The sequence below is a fragment of the Nannobrachium achirus genome, assembly GCF_963921795.1.
Source record: "Nannobrachium achirus genome assembly, chromosome: 20".
Taxonomy (NCBI): Eukaryota; Metazoa; Chordata; class Actinopteri; order Myctophiformes; family Myctophidae; genus Nannobrachium; species Nannobrachium achirus.
Genome location: NC_137827.1, coordinates 39285336 through 39312332, shown reverse-complemented (window position 1 = coordinate 39312332; position 26997 = coordinate 39285336). Strand labels below are relative to the sequence as shown.

At 44.2% G+C, this 26997-nt stretch overlaps 3 protein-coding genes across 3 annotated transcripts in view; 2 read left to right on the top strand and 1 right to left on the bottom strand.

Moving 5' to 3' along the window:
* Positions 1–1944: 1944 nt before the first annotated feature.
* spdya (speedy/RINGO cell cycle regulator family member A) lies at positions 1945–3648 on the top strand (the record flags this gene model as incomplete). Its single annotated transcript, XM_080751039.1, has 6 exons — positions 1945–2188; positions 2270–2328; positions 2420–2505; positions 2648–2819; positions 2919–3255; positions 3587–3648. The coding sequence occupies 6 exons, from the start codon at positions 1945–1947 to the stop codon at positions 3646–3648; spliced, it is 960 nt and encodes a 319-aa protein (XP_080607165.1).
* A 768-nt stretch (positions 3649–4416) lies between these two features.
* trmt61b (tRNA methyltransferase 61B) lies at positions 4417–9613 on the bottom strand. The gene is made up of 8 exons (XM_080750158.1): positions 9536–9613; positions 7923–8778; positions 7253–7355; positions 5666–5853; positions 5438–5529; positions 4821–5017; positions 4636–4719; positions 4417–4544 (listed from the first exon to the last, which is right to left on the bottom strand). Exons 2-8 carry the CDS (start codon positions 8724–8726, stop codon positions 4510–4512), a joined length of 1503 nt encoding a protein of 500 aa, XP_080606284.1. The 5' UTR covers positions 8727–8778; positions 9536–9613; the 3' UTR covers positions 4417–4509.
* Positions 9614–15284: 5671 nt separating this feature from the next.
* ttc7b (tetratricopeptide repeat domain 7B) overlaps positions 15285–26997 on the top strand; it is a 45110-nt gene continuing 33397 nt past the window's right edge. Inside the window, exons 1-3 of the mRNA XM_080750373.1 lie at positions 15285–15493; positions 19879–20033; positions 20488–20563. Coding sequence (XP_080606499.1) covers positions 15373–15493; positions 19879–20033; positions 20488–20563 — 352 coding nt within the window. The 5' untranslated portion in view covers positions 15285–15372. The remainder of the gene's footprint in view (positions 15494–19878; positions 20034–20487; positions 20564–26997) is intronic.

Below are 26997 nucleotides of genomic sequence, written 5' to 3'. Positions count from 1 at the left end.
CTAGCGATTCAGGGTCTGGAACTAGGCTAGCAGAGACCCCCAAAATAATCATATTTTGCCTGATGAGCACTAAGAGTCGAGGCATTACATTTTGTTTAACACGGTTCTATTGTGAAAATAGCAGATCTACATACATGTTGTGAGCATGTAGATCTATTTTCACACTTTCTAATATTTGATAATATGGACAATGTTAACATTTTATTTTAGAGGTATTTAAAGGGTCTTTAAAGTCCTTAAATTGCCACTTTAGACATGTGCAGATAGCCTGTATACACTTATACCGTAGGCTATGTTGGTTTGTTTGTTTGTTTACTGAGTGAGAAAACAATGTTAAGATTTAGCTAAACATCTGGGGACCCCCAGATTGAGAACCACTGCTTTACGCCACAGGCAGTGAGGCAGAGTATGAATAGAGCGCGCCAATACTCAGTTCCGTCCCGTCTCGAGGCGGGCACTGCACTGCCATCCAGTGGTCGTGCAGTGGAATGACGCGCCTTTTTGCATTTGCTTTTCACCTGTCAAGTGAAGTTCAACAACATTGTTTGCTGCTGCCTGTCAGTGTCAGCATCTCCACCGACCAGCTGTAGCTTACTGACGGCTCTGCTACCGCCTCATTTCTCTTGTTTGTGGTCCTGTCCAGAGAACTGCTGTTAGTCACCTCAGCTGGCAGACCGTATTGTAGTCTTTTAGGCACTTTTGTTTGCAGGTAAGTTTACCAATATCCTATGACTGTGTCGGCCCCAAAACAGCCCATCTTTTAACTTGCTCACAATGCCTCGAATCCGATGACTATTTTTGAATTTTGGGTTAAAACGTCGACTATAAACTTGCCCAAAGGAGGCCAGGATGAAAGTGGTTACAACAAGCAGGCATGGGAGGGCTGCCATCTTTGCTTGTTAGAAAATTAATACAACTACAGTAATGTTAGCTAGACTATAGCGAGAATTTCCCACCATTATTATCCCAAGGGGGAGAATCTTTTAGCTGTTAGCTAATATTTCCTGCCCTGGTTCTGACCGAACGCTGCAGCAGTCTTTAGCTTAGTAATAATTGGCTCGTGTCGAGAGACATAGGCCTACTACAAACTCTTTTGTGATAACCTCAACTATCTGTGAGCCAGCTGACGCTTTCATTAAAGGCAGAAAGTCTTTAGTTTATATAAACAACACACCAGGATGATTGATGATCAACTGCAAAACGTTTAAGAATGACATCAGCTGCCTGGTAGAATTTTACTTTGGATCTGTAAACTAAAGCACTGCACCATTTATTTTGTATTTTATTTTATTGTTTTAAGACATTGGCCTTCCTTCACAGCTGTTACCAATTAGCTATACTAATTAAGGCTCTGTTCCAATTAGCTTAACACAGTGGTTCTCAAACGTTCTAATATCAAGGACTCCCTTAAAGGAGTAGTTCACCCCCAAAATGATTTTTTTTCTATTGATTAGTCATGCCATGGAGACTAGAGTTCAATAATATGTTTTGGTTTTTGTCACATTCCTAAGACAAAAATTTGATTCGAGTAAATTTACCCCCATTGATTCCGGATGGTGACCCGTTTCGAAACAGGTCACCCTCCGGAATGAATGGGGGTAAATTTATTGTTATCACATTTTTGTCTTAGGAATGCGACAAAAAACAAAAAATATTATTGAACTCTAGTCTCCATGGCATGACTAATCAATAGAAAAAAAGTCATTTTGGGGGTGAACTACTCCTTTAACTCTAGAGTGTACTGTACACATTGAACCCTTCTGATCAGATTCTGAACGTTTTCTTAATGTTTTATCAGGGTGCATTTAATTTACAGGATGTTTTTGATTAAATCCACCAGGTCACACAGACTATAAAATAACTAAATTAAACAGTCATCATGTTTGTCTTCTCATCCCTGTCAGAACTTAGATACCTGTGGATAAACCAAGCTGAGCCAGCAGCATGATGAAACACGCACGTAGTTGGTGTGAGACTCCCTCCTCCGTTACTGTACAGATCAAACCCAACACTGTACGCAGCCTCCAAGTCAAGAGAGGCCTCCAACTTAAAAGAGCCAATGGCCAAGAGGTTACGGGCCCAGCAGGCAAGAGCCAACCCAGGTGGTATCAGCAGCCCAAATCAACCTTAGATGGTTCGCCTCCAGTCATCCAGCGAGAGGAGATGCTAGCCTTCTTCAGAATTTTAGGTGAGCTTGTGGGTGGTCTAATCCCAACATAAGTGGTAACGATCCAGAAGTACACATTAAATTACACATTTTGACCTACAGATGATGATCTGGTAAAAGATTTTCTGCAGAAGGACTGTTGCTTCAAAATCACAGACAAGGTAGGTTGATTATGTTGGATAATACATGTACCAAAATAATGTTGAAACTGCTTGATTTCAGCCTTCTCCACTGTGTCCTCTCACCCCTCAGTACCTACTGGCCATGACATTTATCTACTTCAAAAGGGCCAACTTCAGCATCAGCGAACACAACAAAATGAACTTTTTCTTAGCACTGTAAGTTCAATGAGAAAACTAGTTTTCTACTTGTCAATATGCACAAGGGGATATTTAAAAACAAATATAATTTAGGGGTTTGTAATGTTGAAGGTGTAATTGTAGATCAGATATTTGCTGATGAAATCCTTTATAATTCCAGTTACCTTGCCAACACCATGGAGGAGGATGAGGAGGAGAACAAATATGAGATCTTTCCCTGGGCACTGGGCCAGACCTGGAGGAAGCGCTTTCCTCACTTCCTCAAACAGCGGGACATGCTGTGGACTCGCCTCAACTATAGAGCTGCAGTTAGCAGACGATGCTGCGAAGAGGTAGACGCAGCATAACAAACCGGACTTGATAAGGATTCGTATTTAAAGCATCTGTGTGTATGTAGCTTGTATGTACACCTGTCTGCCTGTCACCTTCAGATCATGGCCATCATGCCCTCACACTTTGCGTGGCACCGGGAGAGGACTGAGCACCACAGTGGCGCCCAGCGGCGGTATGGGGTGGAGAACGAGGTCCGTGTTCCACGTGGGCCCTTGGCATCCCCTGAGACCTGCGTCCTTTGTGACTGTGCAAGGAAGCTCGAGCTCTCCTCCTCCTCTCCATCTCCAAGCCCTGGCTTTCTGCTTCCGTTTGCCATTTCCCTCTCAATGCAGGTAACACCCCCAAGGACCAAGGCCTCTCGCAGGAAGGTTCATCTGGCCAAAGGAAAAAGCCCTACCCAACACCCATCACGTTGCTATCCTGATGAGGCCCCAAGTAGGTAGCTGTGTTCTCAACAGTAATTATGTCCAAATATATTTGAAAATGCCACACACACACAACTTAACGTACAGTAATCTGAACTGAACAATGCAGAAGTGATAATTATACTTCCAGGATAGTCAGGACATAAAGTTCTTTAAATTTGCACTATGGAAGATTTTACTTTAGTTCTACTTTAGAGTATGCTATGACGTTTACGGTGCATAACTTAGGATCCAGCTGTTTATACCTGTTTAGAGTTGTAATTAATCACAAATCTGAGCACTCAATTTTAAAAGCACTGTTTTCTAGATAACCAAGCCCTCTCATCTTCCTGTTTTGTCAGGGAATAACTCTACCTATGGATCTATCTACGACCCATCCATGGATTGGATCAACGAGGAATAGAGCATTACTCTGCATTATCTGTTAGAACTAATATACACCCCTTACCCTGATCTAGAGAGCCTGTGTATATTATACACTAATTTCCCCTTGATAAAGTCTACATCAGACATTTCTTTGAAGTGGACACGCACTCCACCTTTGTTTTAAATGAAGAAATTTAGTTTCCATCTAACTTGAAGTTTCCCATTGATACTTCATAGTAAAGTTGTGTAAATATTTCCTTACAGTGGCATCCAAATCCAAATGTGAATCACAAGTGGAAGTCGCTGGTTTGCATTTACATATATTGGAGAAAGCACTTTATCCTTAGTTTAACTTAATTAATCTACCACGGTCTACTCATTTAGGTCTCATACTACTTCTGGTGCAAAGGCTTAATACAATTCATTGTTTGATATATATTTTAGAAAAATGTATATACAGTATACAACTAAGTATACACTTTTGTTTGTGTGCCAACTAGATATTAGTCACAAAATCCACATCCACTGTTGATTATATTTCTACATTGAGTTCATGACACTTATTTTCTATTTATTTACTGAAGCACTTGACAGGCAGGCACTAATGTTTGTACATCTGTAAATATTTATGTCAAGAAAAGAACTTTTATGAAAATAATTTAAACAGTTACATATATATATCAGTATATAGTGGGATTTGATTGGGTGTGTTGTTTTTTTGCTTGATGACCAGCCTTTTGAGTTTTAAATAAAGGCTAGATATTACATTCTTCTTGGGTGTCTATTGTTCCCTTCATAATGTACCCCACACAATTGTATATCGCTTCATTCAACCCAAAGAAGTCAACCTTCAAGAGTACATGTCATTTCAGTCCAGGAGTATCCATGGGTTACGCTGCTACCGGACACACTTCCTTAGTTTGATCAGGAATGCTGCAAGTGAAAAAGAGTACAACTTACAGGTAATACACAGAAAAATGCATATTAATGCTACAATATCGCCTCTGGGGATGTTGGCTCTGACCTGTGTGGCTCATTTGCACATGATGAGGTCTAGCAATGTAGGGGACACTCCCAAAAGGTGGACGTTCTTCGGTGGTCAACACATCTGGAAAATCAAACCAAAAGGGAAATGTGAGTGATGAAACAATTAATTGTAGTTTTACAAAATTGTACACAACAGTGACTTGACATGTACATAAAGATCACCTTTCTCCTCATCTGAGTTTCCATTTGCCCCTTCTACTACTTCATCAGTGATAGGTTTACTGACACAGAAGCTGCCATCTTTCTGGCGTGCCGGGGCCACCAGCCAGTCTCGGTATGGCACCTCAATGATGCGTTCGCACAGCAGAGGTAGAGCTGAACATCGAATCCCATCCAACAGTTCTACGACCTGCGTTATACTTGGTTAGAAGACAAGAGGCAGCAAACAGTCATTGCTGCATTCTCTGTTCTGTTCATGGCAGTACAATGCAATGGTGCCCTAACCTCAGTAAAACTATGCCTAAACCTAACCTCAGTAAAACTATGCCTAAACCTAACCAAAGTAGGACTAATGAGATGTAGGACTAATGAGATGTAGGACTTATGGGCAGTCCTCCAATGCAATTTGAAACCAAGCACATAAGTCTAGGCTGAATGACTGGCGACAATATAAAACATTCACAGCTATACAGTGTTAATTTTGACTGACAGATTTAGTCTGTCTTTTGAATAACACATTAATTCAAAGTCATCTGAAATTGTTTAGTCGACTAAATATCAAAATCTTAGTCAACAAAATGAACACTGCAGCTATATCTCAAGCTTATTTTGGTGCTCACTTTGCCAAGTAGACTGCGCACACAGCCCCAGGGTGAAGATGAGGAAGCACGGTGGGTAAGACCAACTGGGGACTCATCATGTCCAGAGCGATCTGTGATAGACATGTCAGTCAGAAAATGATTTTGAATTAGATGGCAGCCTGGCACACTATTCACATCTATACAGCAGAGTACTGTGGCAAGGTACAGTGCATTTAACAGTGTAATGTGAAAGTAGGTTTGACTGACTGAATGAAACCCCCGGCCAGCGAGGAGTGAGGATTCCTTGAGGTCAGCGTTGTAGAACTGGACATTATCTGGCCACTCCTCCCCTCGCCGCAGCCTCCATGAATCACACCAACGCTTGTAGTTGAGCACCGCTCTCTTGTGGTGGTCCTCCCTGATCTCCACACTCAGAACACTGCCCTTGGAGCCCACTAGGCAAAGCACAAAGAGTGTACAGAACATTAGTCATTTCAAATTTGAATTAGGCCTGGATCCACAGACCCAAAAGCTCAAGAAAAAGGGTTGATCCTGTGATGTCATGCTACACTTTTTTGTATGATTTTTCTATTCATTTGGTCATTAAAGGACAACTTTGTTTTTTTACAACAAGGATTCATATTTTAGATAGTCATTAGAGAAAAGAAAAGATGAGTGTTACAATGTTTTCATTTACTTCTATCGTTTGAGTGATTTCTACGTACTTGTACGCATGCCCCCACCCACTGAAATCAAACTACTAAAATTGCTAAAACAATAGAAAGCAGTAAATGAACACATTTTAACACTCATCTTTTCTTTTCTCTGATTACAATCTAAAATATGAACCCTTGTTGTAAAAAAACTAAAGTTGTCCTTTCAGGTCCACAGAATGAGAGACCTGCTCTGCCGGAAACATTGTGAAAAAGATTATGGGCATTTTTGTATAATGAAGTCTTTTTTTTTTCTTAAAGTCCTCAATATGTTGTATAAGCTGTTAATAAATGATTCCCAGATACACAGAACACATGTGTGAACAACACCAAGTTGGTGTTCCAAATTGGAACAACACCAAATCACAAAGAAAAAGTGTAGCATGACATCTAAAATGTTGAGTGCCCTAAATAGTTAGTTACTGTAAAAATGTGTAGTCTACTTGTGTAACTAATGAATGTACTGTACTTATTATTCTTAAGAAGTGTTTTTCTGGGATGCTTGTAACAAAACAATATATATATATTTTCATGTTTCTTACTGATCTTTCCCCACTTTCCTTCATCATATACAGTATATTATGTATAAGAGTAGCTTATATTTGCAAACTGCCATTAAGCCATATTATTACTGTTTACAGTCAACTGTTGCAAAACGGGGGCCAAAAAGGTTGTGGCTCCTGAATCGGTGTCCAATTTGTACTAGAACAGAATCCTGAAGTTTCAGGTCATGCAATCTAACTGGCTGAAGGGCTACTACTACTGCCCTCCAAGTTCCACACCAAAGAAGCCACACCTAAGTGTAATTAATGTGGTTGCTATAGACAACACATTATTGTTCTAGGTCTGAGAACTTTTATGCCAGCTAAAGTGAACCTGTTTTTTGTTAAACTGACGTTTTTCAAGCATGATCAATCCGACAGGATTGGTCATTATTCACTTGACATCACAATATATTTATAATATAATTGCTAAGACGGAATTAATTTCCTAGTGGATTCCTCGCGACTCGTCAGTGCAACCACACTTGCAATTTCCTAGGATTGCACGTTCTAGTTATTATCTATAGCATAATCATGACAAAACACAACAATTTTAATGTTAAACTTGAACTCTGCTGAGCCATCATTTAAAGGCCTACCTGCTCTGGAAAGAAAGAGTGACATAGCCCCTGACCCAGAACCTGACTCCAACACACAGTCTCCCTCTGTGATATCCATCATCAGCAGCATGGCATTGGCATCCTTGGGAGATACATCACACTTTATGTCAACACATCATACAGTAGATTAGAATTATCAACATGATAATTAGACACTATAAAACAATGTCTCTGCAAAGTTCTAATTGATCCTCTGGAAAAATAATTCTTGCCACATGCTAGGCTGGAGCATTGGTTCTCAGAGTAGGGTCCGGGGACCCCCAGGAGTCCTTGAGGGAGTTCCATGTGTCCCCAGCTAAATCATAGATAGGAACCAGAGATTGTAAAAATTGACCATGGACTAACGTGTCCATTTGGTTCCAATTGTACACTCTCTGAGTAAAATTAACATTCATTATACAATATAAATTGGGCTCTCAAGAGATAGAAATGCCATTGAATGGGGTCCGTAGCCTAACGCATGTCAAACTGGGGGTCCTTGAAATTAAAATGATTAAGAATCACTGCTAGAGCCGTAACAATCTTCTCTTATGGGGGTCCCTGGCATATCTTTTCAAATGGGGGTCCGAGGGCTAATAAGTGTCAATTTGGGGGTCTTTGACATGAACATGTTTGAGAACCACTGTGCTAGAGGCTTCTTGGTTAATACCTTTGGGTAAGAGATGGCTGGGGCCCTCTTCATGTAGAGCACATAATCCTCCAGGCTGGCGCGGCGTATGAAGGTGGGAAACCCCTGGGTGGTCTTCAGGAACAGGCCCGGAGGCTGACCTGCCACGTCGTTGTGGAAAACACAGCCCCAGTTGCTCTGCAGACGCGCCCCAGGCTGAAGTCTGAACATGTGCTTGTACTCCGCCCTTCGCTTCGTGTACTCCGCGACCAGCAGCTCCCCGAACACCAGCAAGCGCTCCCCGGGGAGAGTGGACGGTACAGGACCACGGCCCTGATCATAGGCGAGAGCACGATCCTGTGTTTCTGAATGGTCCTCCTGAATATGGACGCTTTCTCCTTCGTGCAAAGTGTCTAAAGCGCCGTCATCCTTTGGGACCTTCACGTCGTCCACGTGTCCCACCTCAGGTTCTCCCTGGCTTTGACGTTCTCTCAGCTGAGCCACCTCGGGGCTCAGAGAATCCTGAGGCAGCAGGCTACTGATCCTCTCCAGGGGAGACAAGGATCTCCTCCTCCCCGCTAGCAGCACTCCTCTCCTGGGAGTCAGACCAGGGTTCAAGGAGGAAGGGTCAGACCTGTCTGCTCCGTCCCCGTTGCTGCTCCCGTTAACCTTGTGGTGACCATCATCTGAGAAAGTTCTCCTCACACACCACCACCAGATCCGCTTTGGGAGTTGAACTACAGTATGTGTGTCCCTGCATTTTGCATGTGCACGGGCAGATGATGCACATACACGCAACATTCTGTTTATGAAGAGAACCCCTGCGGGGGACATTCGCAAAGACATCACTTCTTCTGATTGTAGTTGATGAGTGCGGCGGCTGCTAAGGTATTCAAGCCTGTAGTGGAAAAAGTACTAACATGTTTTAGTCAAGTAAAAGTATCAATACTGCAATGTAGAAATACTCTGTTACAAGCAAAAGTTCAGAATTCAAAATGTACTTGAGTAAAAGTATGAAAGTGTTCGTAAACGTACAAAATGTTTGAAAATAGCAGATCTACACGCTTAAAACGCTTTGGTAGATTCAGCTATTTATTTTCAAATAGACTAGGTATAAAATAGTGCTAAAGTGGTTAATGTATCTTTATAATATTATAATCTATATCTGGAAAGAAAGTTTTCAAATAAATGTAGTGGTGTAAAAGTAGGCCTATAGAATTAAATATATTGGAAATTATAAATACTCTAAAGAACAAATACCTCAACATTGTATTTAAGTAAATGTACTAGTTACTTTACACCACATTGATTGATTGATTGATTGATTGAAAACGTTATTAGAAGTTTGCATATGATAAGCTACAGTTTTCGTTGACAGTACAGTTCACTGCAGGTACAGTACAAGGTCAACTAAGAGGAAACGCCCCTTTAAAAACCTTCAATTTAGGTCATATTTTCTCATAGCATTGAATGACAGACAGATAGAACACAGTATTATGCAGAAGATATAATAATAATAAAAACAGTCTGTAATACACAATGAGAAATGATTCAAGCACTCTTTTTTTAGGCTTCATCAAAAAACAGGCGATTCCAAAAGTGATCCCAACGTAAACATAGCAACAGATTGACCGCGATTTAATGAATATACTCACGAAATCTATATCTTTATGATTTATCCTTGACTTGCTCCCACTTGAAGAGATCTGCTGCAGTCTTGACAGGGAGACACACAGATATAAAAAGCTAGATACCTCCTCCGCTGCTGCAGTTCATTAGCGCGACTGGTCAAACACCCCTGGCGGAAGTGCATAACTGTGGAACTGCGGAAGGCATTCTGCCCCCTCCAATGGGAAAGAGGGAGTCCTGCCAGTCCTGCATCTGATTGGACTACCGAGCTTCCCATTCTGTGACGCACAAGGAAGCGTCCTTCAGAATTCCCAAGACCCCCGCCTCAGAATTCTGGAGGATTGCGTAGAGTTATTGGGAGGCTTGCCAGGAGTCTTGGACCAGCACCCCCCAGCCGGAAGAGGCGTCTACCTTTCTATGTCTGTGGGGAGACACATGTCATGTGCCATGTTTCTACGTCACAACTAAGCGACAAACATTGCAATCTCTGGAATCTGGATCCCATAGCCTGGGCGGGACAGTCACACTGTGACTGGCTATTTGGTTGCTATGGTTGGTTGTCTAGCAACCACTCGACCGAAGAGGCGGAGGAGAGCAACTACAACAATAACAGTTGTATTATTATTTATAATTGTCTTTTATTTGTTATACTATGTGGTATTAAATGGAGGATTCATAATCAAACATGATGCGAGAAGCGAGCAGACTTTGACTGAAACTGTGATGAAGATCGCAGTTGTTTTTGTTGACCACTAGAGAGCGCCAGAACTCTGTCTATAGCTATAGTTACATCTTTAGAAACGCTCATAGCTCTGAAACAAAACAATTCCTGACTGCAGTACACTGATTCAGAAACACAGGAGGCGGATTCTTAGACCCTTCTTGATTGATTGATTGATTGATTGATTGATTGATCGAATTGAATGCCCAAATATGGGAATATACTGATGATGACATCAGGCATCTGCAAATATGGGCATAAAAGGGACAAACTCTTTAGCTGTTGAACCTCTAGTAATATTATTGCATAACATTTCATTTTAATAAACAATCTTTACTTACCATGAAAATGAAACTTAATTATTGAACCCATATAGGCATATAGGCCACATAATAGTCGCAATGGTGACCTTTACCTATTTGACTAACTATATCTGCCTAATAATATTATCCTTTACACACACATAAACACAGTTAAATGACCTTTTAGATAAAATGACATATCATTTTGTTTAATTTCCACTGATGCACCCGGTTCCTTTATGTGTTTTAAACAATTTAAAATGATTGGTATCAAGATAGACACGAAGACATTGTATATATTTAAGATACTGTATTTTATTTAGTTGTTTGGTACAGACATAATAAATCATCATTCACATAATATACAATTGAATTTTAAATACTATGAATTAATAATGAAATAGAAAAAACTAAACGACACAGGACATTTAGTGTGGCTTTAAAAACAGCCTAAATCACAGTTTTTCCTTTCTCAGAGTTCCACATGTCTATACTGCAGTCCATGTTACTGGCGACGCTCAGACTGATGGGGATTGGTGCTCCCCCTTGCCTTTATCTGCTCCAAGTTGAGACGCCTGTTCCCGCGAATCCTTATGTGCTTGTTGCGGACGAGATTCTGTACAGGCGTTGAGTCGCTGAAGGTCACAAAGCCAAAATTAAGGCCCTTCCCTGCGTTCTGCTTGATACTGGCATTCAGGACTTTTCCGTACTTCTCAAAGACCTCTTTGAGCTCTGCCTCCTTCACATCACGAGGGAGGTTTCCCACAAACAGTCGGTTGGTGTCAGGGTGCCTTGATCCCCGCATCTGTCTCTCCCCAGTCTTGCCTTCTTGCAGCCACACTGACACTGGCTTTGGGCCTCCAGACTGTGCTGTTGACCTCACAGGTCTCTCCCCAGTCTTGCCTTCTTGCAACCACACTGACACTGGCTTTGGGCCTCCAGACTGTGCTGTTGACCTTACAGGTCTCTCCCCAGTCTTGCCTTCTTGCAGCCACACTGACACTGGCTTTGGGCCTCCAGACTGTGCTGTTGACCTCAAAGGTCTCTCCCCAGTCTTGCCTTCTTGCAGCCACACTGGCTTTGGGCCTCCAGACTGTGCTGTTGACCTCACAGGTGGAGGGCCTCCAGGCCTCTGTGCTGTTGGTTTCACAGGTGGAGGACCTTCAGGTCTCTGTGTCGGTCTGGACTGCTTACGACTGGCGATGGTTACCCATGACACTGGGTCTTCTGCTTTTACCTCCATGACAGCAGGCATCACCTGCTGGTTGTTCATTTCAGTGGTGCTCACCTCTTGCTCCTGCTGGTTGCTCATTTCAGTGGAACTCACCACCTCCTGTTGGTTGCACATTTCTGTGGTTATCACCTCCTCCTCTTGCTGGTTGATCATTTCAGGTGTGCTCACCATCTCCTGTTGGTTGCATGTGGTGCTCACCACAGAAACGGACAAACTGCATATTCCGGTATTGCATATTTCTGTGGTTATCACCACTTCCTCCGTCTGGTTGCTCATTTCAGGTGTGCTCACCATCTCCTGTTGGTTGCATGTGGTGCTCACCACAGAAACTGACAAACTGCATATACCACCAGTGTTGCATATTTCTGTGGTTATCACCACTTCCTCCGTCTGGTTGCTCATTTCAGGGGTGCTCACCACCATCTCCTGTTGGTTGCATGTTTCTGTGGTGCTCACCTCCTCCTCCTCCTGCTGGTTGCTAATTTCAGTGGAGCTCACCTCTTGCCGGTTACATATTTTTGTAGCACTCAACTCCTCCTGTTGTTTGCTTATTTCTGGTGTGCTCACCTCTACCTTCTTCTTGCAACTGTCAGACTCATCATCCAGGGTGAACTTCAAATTCTTCTCTGTCACAAACGTGTTCATGTCTTGGTCCTCAGGCAGGAAGTCTTTCCAGCTTAGGCCCGCCTCCCTCCACATGGCTCCCACCGTTGTATGGCTCATTCCTTTGCAGAGCAGAGTGAGTATGTGGACGAACAGGTCTCCGGCCTTACCCAGAGGAATGAGAGGCTTGGAGATCTCTTTGAAAAGCTGTCCCATTGGGATACCTCCCTCATGGAGCATGGGGGTGACCAGCTCAGCCAAGTACAACCAGAAATGGGGGATGTCTATAGCCAGATCCTCTGCCACCTCTAGGATGTCTTGAAGTCCTTTGTAGTACTGCTGTGTGGGCAGCATTCCCGCCTTGGTCAGTTGATGGAGCAGCAGCCCCATGTGCTCTCTGGCAATGGCGTTGCGCTCTAGCGTGGACTCCAGGCTGGTCCGCACAAACACAAACAGCAGCTGGGTGCTGTTCATCTCCTGCACGCATTGCAGAGCCTCCTTCATGTCGTTGACTTGGAGGTACTCTTCAATAATGGCTGTGGATTTCTTCTCCAGCTCCTCCTCAGTCAAGGCAGGCTTGGTGGATGTCTGAACTGTGGATTTCTTCTCCGGCTCCTCTTTGATCAAGGCAGCCTTGATGGGTGTCTGGCTAGGTGGGGGTGTGGAAGCAGCCTCCTGCTTTACATCCTCTTTGCTCCTGGCACACTCTCTATTAGGGCTATTTCTCTGAAGCACTTGCATGTTTGAGTACAGAGAAGCGACAGAATAGGGTTGCTGCAGAGAAGATAATCTGTTCATGGTGCTGGTGGCTAGACGGTTGCCAGACTCTGAGCTAAGATATGCAGGCTTGACACTGACCCCGCCGCTGCAGCCGCTGCCCCAATTGCCCCTCATAGGTCCTGGGGAAAGCATGTTGTTGTTTGAGTCAAGAGTCTTTGTAATTTTGGAGAGACGTGAAGTATCGATGGGTAGGTTCCAGCCCTCATCCTGGCGCATGCTACTCTGGCGTGGGATGTGATGGCCTTTTCTGCCACGCACTCCACAACCCATCCTGCCCCCTGAGCCAGTGATGGAGTCCTGGGACATGTGAGCCTGCTGGACCTTCATTTGCTCCATGTGCTCAATCTTTACATCTTTGTGGATTTGTTCAATGGTCTTGGGACCCTGGTCCCCTCGCCTGGGTACCCAGTTATTCTGTCGGAGGTCGAAAAGGTCCTGTAGCATGAACCGGATTCTGGAGGAGGTCTTCCTCTCCTTGATTATTTTCTCCATCTGGTTGAAGTATTTGTCCATGTCCATGCAAGGTTGGGACTTATCAAAGTCCAGGGCCTTGCCAATGGTGGTGAGAAGTCTGCACAGGCTCTCCAGGGATTCCTCGTCAGGATGTTTGAACAGCAGCTTCACGATACAGTCATGCATGATTCCTTGATTCAGCATCTTGAGCTTGAACATTTCCCCAATGAACTGCATGTTGCCTAGTGAGCACCTCCTGGCCTTGTTCTTCCAAACCTCCAGTTCCGCGTTGAGGTGTTTCTTCTCCTCCCCCAGGGCAGCATCCAGCTCTTTCTGCTTCTTCTCAAGTATCTTGTCGTTGTCAGTGTCCTTCTCAAACTGCTTCTGACAGCAGTTGAGCAGCAGCTTGCGGAAATTAACAGAGACTCCCAGTTTATCAGTGGAGGGGACTTTGAGGTCTATAAGGCATTGGCACATTTTGGCGTAGACTGCAGAGAAGTGGGGCTCGGAGATGGCCTTCTCAAAGATGAGGCTGATGACTCCCTTTAGCCGGTCCTCTGTGTCGATATTGAGCTCTGTCACTTGCTGCGTCAGCCGTTGTAGCTTCTGGGGGGTCAACTTATTCAGGACACTGCGCACACGCTTGAATAGATCCTGAGTCTTGACCTCCTCTGGATCCTCGACCTCCTCATGCCTCGTCTTCTTGGTGGATGGGTTCCAGGCGTTCTCGGCCTTGTTCAGTTGCACATTGTTGCCAGGAATGATGATCCTCCTGGGCTCACATCTTCCTGGGCCACAGTTCTTGCCTCGTAGCAGAGGTGTCATATTGGCCTTGTCGAGGACTATGTCAACATCAATGACATCAGGTTTCTTCGTACTGGCTGCGATGAACTGGAGGCTCAGAAGGAAATCTCTATCATACTTGAGTGGCTGAGATGATTTGGCAGCTGCTGGCTTTGAGTCCTTCCCTGGCTGGATGTTCTCCGTGTCCATCTTGTCCATGTTAAACCTATGTAGGTAGTGTGTCTCCTGGTAGAGTGTAAAGTGCTGTGGGACAAAGTTCTGGCCGGTCAGACGGGAACTTGTCTTCTGCATTGTCATCATCATGAGTAGTTGATTGATAATGGTCTCTGTCTGCTTTGAGCCTGCCTTTTTAGGGCCACGTTTGTCAACATTAGGCGTTACCATGGTAACGTCAACAATGCAGTGCCACGTCACAACATGTACACGCCCACCTACACGGTGGTGCGCGTTATCGAGCGTTAACTCTCAATGCATCATTACCATGGTAACGTCAACAACGGCAGTGATACGTCAGCAGCGCTACGTGACACGCCCACTTACGTCGCACGCCGGGCACGCCCATGGCTGAAGCTGAAGCAGCGGGCATCAGCTAAATGAATCAAAGTCAACTGCTTGTTATATTTTAGGTTTTAGCTTAAACGTACATGTGTTTGTTTTGTTCCTGAATAAAGCTTTTGGAACAAATAGCAGTATTTCGTTTCCTCAAAATGATATAAATCGTATTCTTTTTTTTTTTTTCAGGGCTAGCCAAGATACCATAACCCGGGAGGCTGATGGCCTGTGATTGGCTAGTGCGTTGTCAGGGGGACGGACACGCCACAGACCCTCTGGTATATGGGATCATGTAGCTTTGTAGGCTAGCTTCTCCTGCCAAACAAACGGTCGGACGGTCAGTGCTGGTCTGCTGGATCAGTGGATCAGCCTCCAGCTGTGTTCTTCTGGTCCACAAACAACAACAACAACAACATGACCGCGAGGAAGTCCGGCTCACGGCTGGACAACGAGATAGAGCGGTGTCGCTCAGAAGGACAATGGGACAAAATACCCGAGCTGGTGCGACAGCTGTCAGCCAAACTCATATCGAACGGTGAGACTCACTTTACTGTTGGTTCATTGAGCAGTGAGTGGTGGGAAAAGTACTCACACTCTTTACTGATACTTAAAAAAAGTAGGGTTAGACACTGTTACAACCTGTACAAGTCCGGAATTCAAATTGTACTCGAGTAAAAGTACAAAAGCATTGTTATAACAATGTAATTAAAGTACCAATGGTAGAAAGCATTATGCAGAAAGTCCCATATTTTAATATAAAAAATCTTTGGAAATAACAGATCTACAAGCTCGTAATGTGTCGTGTCGCTATTTTCAAATGGCCAATTTTTTAATCTGAAGTGGTTAATGTATATTTTGTTATAATAATCGAAATCGCCAAAGTAGCTAAAATCTAATAAATGTAAAGGAGTCAAATTACAATATTGGATCCGAGATGTAGTGGAGTAGAAGTACAAGTACTGGGCATTTGAAATACTCCAGTAAAGTAGAAGTACCTCAAAAGTCAAAATTGAACTTATAAGTACAGTACTTGAGTAAATGTATTTAGTTACTTTTACACCATGGTTGGTTCATTGAGTCGTGAGCGCCGGCCGGGGCCTGGCCTGACTCAGAGCCTCGGTGTTTCCTGGACATGATACCCAGAGCCTGGAGCCGGCTGGCAGAGTGCTTCTAGGTCCACAGCTCCATAGCCGTCCCTCCTCCATGCCAGTCACGACTCTGTTTTTTGGGCAGTTTCAATGTTAACCCAAACACCATGCTCTGGTGTTTAGTTTGTGGCGTCTTTATTTCCCACGTCAGAGCCATTGGTTCCTGTTTTGACAGCATTCTTGTTTTGATACAGACAAGAGTTTAGTTCATTAGCCTCAGGTGGCTAAGCTACAAGCTAGCTGTCAAACTGGGCTTGAATGAGGAAACCTTTACAGCACATTATACTATGTACCAGAAGTGAGGAGAGTGTTACTACTGTGTATTGTACGTTAATTAAGTGCTCAATTCTGTCATAACTAAGTATGTATGAGCTTAATAACTCATACATGATATGTGAAGCCATCCCTCCCTGATACAGTAATGTTGTCTAGTAGCCATTTGTAGTAAATGTATTGTGGCTGTCACAAATGAGGTATTTATGAGATTATAACTCGTACTTGATACTTCTATGTGAAGGTAAGAGCCAGGCATTCATGATACAGTAATATTGTCTAACTGGCCATTTGTTATACTGTAAATGTATTGTAGCTGATTTAAAAAAAGAAAGAGATGGGAAACATATTATTTGAGAACTCTGATTAATCTCCTGATTAATAACATACCACATGTTCTGTTATTTTAAGATTAGAACCTTCTCATTTACACATAAGATCACATCAGTAATTAAAGTTTGCTTGACTCTGCTGACTGTATTTCCTTTTTATCAGTTTTGGAGGAGTGCAAGCTATTTTTCTTATCAGTACTTCCCAAGTTCCCATCCATAAGTTCCCCATTACAACTGAATGTCAAAACATTGTGATGGCAATCATGGTATCTAAATCTCTGGTTGCTGCCTTTTCATATATCTGTTTACCAACGCCACTCTGCTACCACGACAAATAACCTAACAACATGGGCGAGATGCTGTTCAGTTACATTGTATGTAGGCATATTTGCTACCCGTATCATATGATGCAGGGTGGGCACTGGGCAGGGAATGCTTTGTTTATATGCCTTTTAAAAATCTGGTTCAGTCAAAGGTTGATATCAGAATAAGTCTGTTCTCGTAAACGTGTGTGTGTGTGCGTGTGTGTGTGTGTGTGTGTGTGTGTCTGTGTTTTGTTTATGTTTTGTAACCGAAATGGGTACAAATGAGGAAATGAACGAGAATGTAGCCTACTATCCTAATGTCTTTGCTCCATAAAATCAAAGGGGAAGGGTCAGTCCACCTCTGAAAGTCATGAAAATCAGTGACAGTAGTTGAGCAGTACTTTATCCATTCATTAAGTTGGTGCATGTGAGCCATGATCCCCACAGGTCTCTGACTAGGAACCGTTTAAAGAGTTTAGCAACAGGATTACTGGTCAGTTCACCTCTGAGCACGCACGCACGCACGCACGCACGCACACACACACACACACACACACACACAAGCTTTAGCGGCATGGCTTGGCTACAGTTAATCCTAGATGACCTGGTATGTTTATATTATGCTCAGCAGTATTTTCCAGACATAGACTTATTTGTGGTGGTCTACTATAGATTCCACTAGATTTAATTGGACTACTGCTGTAAATACAGAGGCTGAAGCTTGCATCATGTGACCTGGCCTGTCGAGTGTCGACACCACTCCCCAACATCTTTACCACACAACTAATCCATGTTGCAAGACTTGGTCAAATCTTGCAAAATACAAAATGAATGACAACTCTGTCTCTCAGAAACCCAAGTAGCTGGGTGCCTGAGACTGGGAGAGCTACACTGTTTTTCTTCCATTTGTTTGGTTTTGTGTTATCTTTCACTGTAGTGCTGCTGCTGAGCCCTTCTTTTGCTGATTTGCATTGTGTTTACAGTAGCTGTTTTTGAGCAAGCTGACTAGTCTTTGAAGATGCATAAACTGTTATCCTACATAAACAACTATCCACCAGTTGGCAAGGCCAAAGAAAGGAAACTGTATTTATTGCGACCGAAGGTCGCAGTATACCATGAGAAATGTTGCATCTTGTCCGTCTATCCTTCAGTCAGTACAGGAAGTGATGTCACGTGACATCACCTCATCAAATTAGGGTACCCTTTATGCCCATATATGGAGATCCCCAGGCATCAACCCAGGTCCTAACTTGCCAAGGCCCTGCTTGGCTTTACTAATTAACATACGTTTCATGCCCATAAATGGAGATCCCTGTCCAAATGTCATCAATATTAACATATCTGGAATGCCCATATTTGGCAATGCCCATATATGGGCATGTTTTGACTTAACATTGTTGACTACCATGCAGGGGTCTCCATATATGGGTAACTAATAATAATATATGGGTCCGATATACATCACTGGCCAGATGGCCAAGAATTGGCACGACCTCGCTCTTTAGGGCGAGGTCGCATCATGTCGCCCTGATGCGTCTTACTAGTATATAGCACAGTGTTTATTTAACCAATGGGGCACCAAGCACTAGTGGTCCATGGGAAATGTTTTAGATTTTTTTTCCAGCAGAGTTTCCCTATGGAGACGCAAAGAGCCTGCTTTGTTCCCTATGGAGACACAGTCTCCTCAAATTATTGGCTTAGGAATGTGACAAAAACAAAACACAACCATGAATTCATGTCTCCATGGGGTGAGTAATAGAAACAAAAAGCCGATGTACTTCATTGCACATTTTGTTGCAAAATAAATTGCCAAGCTTAAAGCTAAAATAGTATAGTAATAGTGGTGCAGAGCTGACAACAAGGCAATAGAAAGTGCTTTACACAAAACATTAGGAACATCATTAAGACAATGTGCAAAAGAAAAAAGGAGAGTAGAAAATGAGAAAGTTCAAATAAAACAAAGAAATGAGAATAAATGTACTGTAGTGCATCTTTGAGGCAAAATGGACCCACTGTAATGGAGAGAAAGTAGCCTATATAAATGCCAAAAGCATTAGGCATTGATGTTGTTCATTATTACGTGGCCTTGTTGAACACTGATTGGTTAATCAATCAGTCTGCTGTCTGAAATGTCTTGTTAGCAGGACACCGTTCTCAGTAAAGGACCACTGCTGTTCAGCCTGTTTGTGTTGCTATGGAAGCAGAAGTAGTAGCAGTAGTGACTGTGAGAGACTGACCGGAGAGCAGAGAGGGATGATGACATGCAGCAAAGAGCTTTGGGTCAGATTGGACCCTAGGCCAGCTGTGAGAAGGAGGACTATAGGCTTATTTTATGGTATGCGCAAAAAACATGCAAATAGGGCACAAGCAATGCACAAGAGACACGGTTGGATTTATTTAAAGCCTCGATTCACTGCAGGTGATGTGTGCATCAATATCCCTCGGGGTGAAGTCGGGGGAACCTCCTGTTGCTCTGTTCTCCTTCTCTTTTCTCAAAACACCCTCCCAAAAATATAGTACCTCTGCACAGGCCCAGCAGACACCTCCATTATGCCTAATTTATGCTCCACTGTATGATGGTGGTGTCACAAGCCAAAAATAGCCAATCTATAAGAAAGCTGATGACGCAACAAAGTATAAATCTGGCTTTGTACCCCTGTGTGCCTACTGCCTAGTAGATCACCCAGATATTATTACCACAACTAGAGTAAGAGATGGAGGTGGATTTTGGCCAAACAGGCTTTTCATCAGTTATGTGCATATATGTTTTATTTGTCGACTATTAGTTATAAAGAGTAACAGTACAACGTGTCTCTGTCTCTCTCTCTCTCTCTCTCTCTCTCTCTCTCTCTCTCTCTCTAGATGACCTAGGGGAGTTGCTGCTGGGGGAGTGCAAGCTCCAGACATACCTAAAGGAGCATCCCATCAAACAAGGAGCCAGTCCCAGAGGGACAAGACCTAAACTGGTGGAGGTCAAGAAACACCTCATAGCTGCCCTGGACAGAGGAAACCTCAAGGTACGGATGGATAGAGGGATATAACGTTTAAACACATTTTGATTAGAGCCACAATGTATCGGCATGGTCAATATATCGGCCATTGTTTCACTTTTTGGACGAATTTGGTGTCCGCAATTATGCAGGTTATATGTCCCGATTTCTGGTGTCCCTATTTTGGGCATGCCATTGTAGCTGAAAATTCTTCAGAAATAGCAGATCTATAAGCTCACAACACATCATGTTGCGATGTGTTGTGAGTTGTGAGTAGATTGCCTGTTTTTGCGTTTTCTATTTAGGTTTTTCAAATTGATTGGCAATTTAGCACTTTTTGACGAAATATCTGTCAAAATATCAGTAATTGGTGGATTAGGACTCTGAGGACTTTGGGTTTGGCAACAAAACCCCCAAAAAACGTGATAACAACAATAGGATATGATCACACCAGGTTAATGATGTTGTTTCTGTCCCTTAGGCTGACTACATGCAGGAGGCCAGCCTGACGATGGCCAAACTCTGCTACGTGGAGGGAGAGTACAAAGAGGCTTTAGGTAGGCCCTACACTTGTTGTTGTGGTTTGGCAGGGGTCTCCCATCAGGCGTGTCAGGCGCATCGCACAGTCAGGTGCACCTTCACTCCGGTGCTCACCAAACCATGTGGCTGCCACAGGCACACCGTCGCTCCGTTCCCCTACCTTGGGGCACCTTGGGGTGCCTCATTTGCGCAACATAGGACTAGGTTTGAAGGCTGCGCTGTGGCCTAAAAATCTAGTATACTATAGCCCCTTTTCGACTGCAGTTTTAGCACCACACCACACCACACTACACCACACCACACCGCACCACATAAAAATATCTACATTTTCCATTACACAAAAGTACCCCTATCGGTAAGAAACAAATTGACCCTTTTAACTGTGATTATAATACATTATACATTTGTATTACAACTATCCCTAATTATAATGCACTATAATGGATTATAACTGTGATTATAATACATTATAAAGTATTAATGTATTACTATGATAATTATAATACACTATAATAGATTATAATAGTGGTTATAACACAATAAAATCTATTATCATGTATTACAACTATATCCTGGTGGTCTGAATGAAAAGTCAGTGAGTGATCAGTCATTATGATGTGTTTGGCCCTGTTTGGCCTAGCTCAGACCTACTCTAGAGTGGATACTTTTTAGTACCCCGTTTAGTACCACTTTCACACCACTATACCCAGGTCCTTGTAGTGGAAAACCTGGCACAAGTGGGCGGTGTGGTGTGGAGTGGTGTGGAGTTGGGCCTGTGGAAAAGGGGCTTAAATGGGCTAGAACAGCAGCGATAACGGCTGCCAAAAACATACAGCCACTGCTTTGAAAATAAATTATGTCACACAGTCACAGTCCCTATATGAAAGACCTAAAGTCTTTGAGTTTGCAGCTTTGCATTGGTACTTTGTATAGCTGGAGATCTCTGAGATTGTCTGGCTAGGTGAGATGTTATGTTAGACGTGTTGTCGAATGTGAGATGTTATGTTAAATGTTATTATTAGACTAATGTCATAAAATAAATGCAACATTTAATGTCAGTGTAGCAGCACAGCAGAAACAGCTGCCTAATCAATGATCCTGTAACATTTATTATGTGAATGAGTCTCTCTGCTATTTAAAACATCATGCTGGACTTTGGTTTGCGTGCGTTCATGTGTGTTTTTCTCTCTGTCTGAAGAGTGCCCAGCCCCAGTCCCACAGCCACCGTGTAGTGTAGTGTGGCATTCATTTCTGCATTTGTATTTCCTACTTGGTGCTAAAGCTTTGTTCCTCTACCCCAGTTCCAGGGGCAAGTCTTTGAAACATTGACTGACTATTTCCCCACAGGAATGTTTTCTCTGAAGGGTTAGCCATTTTTTTTTAAATTATTATTTATGTACTTATTTATTTAAGCCAAGAAAGGATACAGCTCTTTTGAAAATGGCTGAGCTTTCTCTTCCGTCCACCCCTTGTTTTCGGGTCGCCCTTGCACACCAAAGTAGAAATCTGGCTTAACCACTTCAAAACCCCATATTTAGTTAACCGGGGTCCCCCAGGGGTCTTTACTTCTGTCTTCTGCTTTTTTACCCCCTCTACACCAAATCTCTTCGCCCCCAGAACAAAGTTTAGCGTAAGAGGGAACTGCCCGGGCTTATCCACATTATTCACCTGGTTCTCTTAAAGGCACAGCCCGCTAATTCCCCTGAACCCAACCGCTCTGAAGAGCACCCTGAACTTTGCTCACCTCGAAGTGAGAGGAAGAAAGACATTAATTTATGCCACACTCAGAGAGATTTTTAGTTGACTCATCTAGCGTATGTGATGTCAGAGCCTTTTATGAAGTGATGTCACAATGAGTCAGCGCTTGCTCCGGAACAGCCCGATGTCAGTCATCTCCGCATACGGAGATTCCAAATCTTTCGTGCCGGATCCGAAAAACTGTGTATCGGGTCGGGTCGAGGCCTAGCTAAGAACGTAGGCGAAGGTCTGAGCTGTCTGTGTGCGAAATTTGGAGTCTGTAGCACCAACCATTTGCTGTCAGGGCTCATCCATGCGATTCGGGCCATTCAGATTCGGCGTCCATTGGCTTCAATTAGTAGTCAGGACTCTGCATATGGAGATTCCGAACCTTTAGCGCTGGTTCCGGAAAACAGCATATCGGGTCGGGTCGAGGCCTAGCTAAGAACGTAGGCAAAGGTCTGAGCTATCTGCGTGCGAAATTTGGAGTCTGTAGCACCAACCATGTGCTGTCAGGGCTCATCCATGCGATTCGGCCCAAACCGGTTCCGGCCCTACCCTTTAATGCAAACCCCATTATACCTGTTGTCATAGGACCCGTTTTGACCATCTGTTTGCCTTTGTCCACTTATGCCCATATATGGAGATCTCTGCAGACACAGCACCCCTTACTTTACTTACAGAGCGCCCCGGAGTTCCCTAGCCCCTGGGCTCCTTATTCCCCTTTATTATTTAAGTTTAGCGTGAGAGGGAACTGCCCGGGCTTATCCACATTATTCACCTGGTTCTCTTAAAGGCACAGCCCGCTAATTCCCCTGAACCCAACCGCTCTGAAGAGCACCCTGAACTTTGCTCACCTCGAAGTGAGAGGAAGAAAGACTTTCGTTTATGCCACACTCAGAGAGATTTTTAGTTGACTCATCTAGCGTATGTGATGTCAGAGCCTTTTATGAAGTGATGTCACAATGAGTCAGCGCTTGCTCCGGAACAGCTCGATGTCAGTCATCTCCGCATACGGAGATTCCAAATCTTTCGTGCCGGATCCGAAAAACTGTGTATCGGGTCGGGTCGAGGCCTAGCTAAGAACGTAGGCAAAGGTCTGAGCTGTCTGTGTGTGAAATTTGGAGTCTGTAGCACCAACCATTTGCTGTCAGGGCTCATCCATGCGATTCGGGCCATTCGGATTCGGCGTCCATTGGCTTCAATTAGTAGTCAGGACTCCGCATATGGAGATTCCAAACCTTTAGCGTTGGTTCCGGAAAACCGCATATCGGGTCGGGTCGAGGCCTAGCTAAGAACGTAGGCAAAGGTCTGAGCTATCTGCGTGCGAAATTTGGATATTATTTATGTACTTATTTATTTAAGCCAAGAAAGGATACAGCTCTTTTGAAAATGGCTGAGCTTTCTCTTCCGTCCACCCCTTGTTTTCGGGTCGCCCTTGCACACCAAAGTAGAAATCTGGCTTAACCACTTCAAAACCCCATATTTAGTTAACCGGGGTCCCCCAGGGGTCTTTACTTCTGTCTTCTGCTTTTTTACCCCCTCTACACCAAATCTCTTCGCCCCCAGAACAAAGTTTAGCGTAAGAGGGAACTGCCCGGGCTTATCCACATTATTCACCTGGTTCTCTTAAAGGCACAGCCCGCTAATTCCCCTGAACCCAACCGCTCTGAAGAGCACCCTGAACTTTGCTCACCTCGAAGTGAGAGGAAGAAAGACTTTAATTTATGCCACACTCAGAGAGATTTTTAGTTGACTCATCTAGCGTATGTGATGTCAGAGCCTTTTATGAAGTGATGTCACAATGAGTCAGCGCTTGCTCCTGAACAGCCCGATGTCAGTCATCTCCGCATACGGAGATTCCAAATCTTTCGTGCCGGATCCGAAAAACTGTGTATCGGGTCGGGTCGAGGCCTAGCTAAGAACGTAGGCGAAGGTCTGAGCTGTCTGTGTGCGAAATTTGGAGTCTGTAGCACCAACCATTTGCTGTCAGGGCTCATCCATGCGATTCGGGCCATTCAGATTCGGCGTCCATTGGCTTCAATTAGTAGTCAGGACTCTGCATATGGAGATTCCGAACCTTTAGCGCTGGTTCCGGAAAACAGCATATCGGGTCGGGTCGAGGCCTAGCTAAGAACGTAGGCAAAGGTCTGAGCTATCTGCGTGCGAAATTTGGAGTCTGTAGCACCAACCATGTGCTGTCAGGGCTCATCCATGCGATTCGGCCCAAACCGGTTCCGGCCCTACCCTTTAATGCAAACCCCATTATACCTGTTGTCATAGGACCCGTTTTGACCATCTGTTTGCCTTTGTCCACTTATGCCCATATATGGAGATCTCTGCAGACACAGCACCCCTTACTTTACTTACAGAGCGCCCCGGAGTTCCCTAGCCCCTGGGCTCCTTATTCCCCTTTATTATTTAAGTTTAGTGTGAGAGGGAACTGCCCGGGCTTATCCACATTATTCACCTGGTTCTCTTAAAGGCACAGCCCGCTAATTCCCCTGAACCCAACCGCTCTGAAGAGCACCCTGAACTTTGCTCACCTCGAAGTGAGAGGAAGAAAGACTTTCGTTTATGCCACACTCAGAGAGATTTTTAGTTGACTCATCTAGCGTATGTGATGTCAGAGCCTTTTATGAAGTGATGTCACAATGAGTCAGCGCTTGCTCCGGAACAGCTCGATGTCAGTCATCTCCGCATACGGAGATTCCAAATCTTTCGTGCCGGATCCGAAAAACTGTGTATCGGGTCGGGTCGAGGCCTAGCTAAGAACGTAGGCAAAGGTCTGAGCTGTCTGTGTGTGAAATTTGGAGTCTGTAGCACCAACCATTTGCTGTCAGGGCTCATCCATGCGATTCGGGCCATTCGGATTCGGCGTCCATTGGCTTCAATTAGTAGTCAGGACTCCGCATATGGAGATTCCAAACCTTTAGCGTTGGTTCCGGAAAACCGCATATCGGGTCGGGTCGAGGCCTAGCTAAGAACGTAGGCAAAGGTCTGAGCTATCTGCGTGCGAAATTTGGATATTATTTATGTACTTATTTATTTAAGCCAAGAAAGGATACAGCTCTTTTGAAAATGGCTGAGCTTTCTCTTCCGTCCACCCCTTGTTTTCGGGTCGCCCTTGCACACCAAAGTAGAAATCTGGCTTAACCACTTCAAAACCCCATATTTAGTTAACCGGGGTCCCCCAGGGGTCTTTACTTCTGTCTTCTGCTTTTTTACCCCCTCTACACCAAATCTCTTCGCCCCCAGAACAAAGTTTAGCGTAAGAGGGAACTGCCCGGGCTTATCCACATTATTCACCTGGTTCTCTTAAAGGCACAGCCCGCTAATTCCCCTGAACCCAACCGCTCTGAAGAGCACCCTGAACTTTGCTCACCTCGAAGTGAGAGGAAGAAAGACTTTAATTTATGCCACACTCAGAGAGATTTTTAGTTGACTCATCTAGCGTATGTGATGTCAGAGCCTTTTATGAAGTGATGTCACAATGAGTCAGCGCTTGCTCCTGAACAGCCCGATGTCAGTCATCTCCGCATACGGAGATTCCAAATCTTTCGTGCCGGATCCGAAAAACTGTGTATCGGGTCGGGTCGAGGCCTAGCTAAGAACGTAGGCGAAGGTCTGAGCTGTCTGTGTGCGAAATTTGGAGTCTGTAGCACCAACCATTTGCTGTCAGGGCTCATCCATGCGATTCGGGCCATTCAGATTCGGCGTCCATTGGCTTCAATTAGTAGTCAGGACTCTGCATATGGAGATTCCGAACCTTTAGCGCTGGTTCCGGAAAACAGCATATCGGGTCGGGTCGAGGCCTAGCTAAGAACGTAGGCAAAGGTCTGAGCTATCTGCGTGCGAAATTTGGAGTCTGTAGCACCAACCATGTGCTGTCAGGGCTCATCCATGCGATTCGGCCCAAACCGGTTCCGGCCCTACCCTTTAATGCAAACCCCATTATACCTGTTGTCATAGGACCCGTTTTGACCATCTGTTTGCCTTTGTCCACTTATGCCCATATATGGAGATCTCTGCAGACACAGCACCCCTTACTTTACTTACAGAGCGCCCCGGAGTTCCCTAGCCCCTGGGCTCCTTATTCCCCTTTATTATTTAAGTTTAGTGTGAGAGGGAACTGCCCGGGCTTATCCACATTATTCACCTGGTTCTCTTAAATGCACAGCCCGCTAATTCCCCTGAACCCAACCGCTCTGAAGAGCACCCTGAACTTTGCTCACCTCGAAGTGAGAGGAAGAAAGACTTTCGTTTATGCCACACTCAGAGAGATTTTTAGTTGACTCATCTAGCGTATGTGATGTCAGAGCCTTTTATGAAGTGATGTCACAATGAGTCAGCGCTTGCTCCGGAACAGCTCGATGTCAGTCATCTCCGCATACGGAGATTCCAAATCTTTCGTGCCGGATCCGAAAAACTGTGTATCGGGTCGGGTCGAGGCCTAGCTAAGAACGTAGGCAAAGGTCTGAGCTGTCTGTGTGCGAAATTTGGAGTCTGTAGCACCAACCATGTGCTGTCAGGGCTCATCCATGCGATTCGGGCCATTCGGATTCGGCGTCCATTGGCTTCAATTAGTAGTCAGGACTCCGCATATGGAGATTCCAAACCTTTAGCGTTGGTTCCGGAAAACCGCATATCGGGTCGGGTCGAGGCCTAGCTAAGAACGTAGGCAAAGGTCTGAGCTATCTGCGTGCGAAATTTG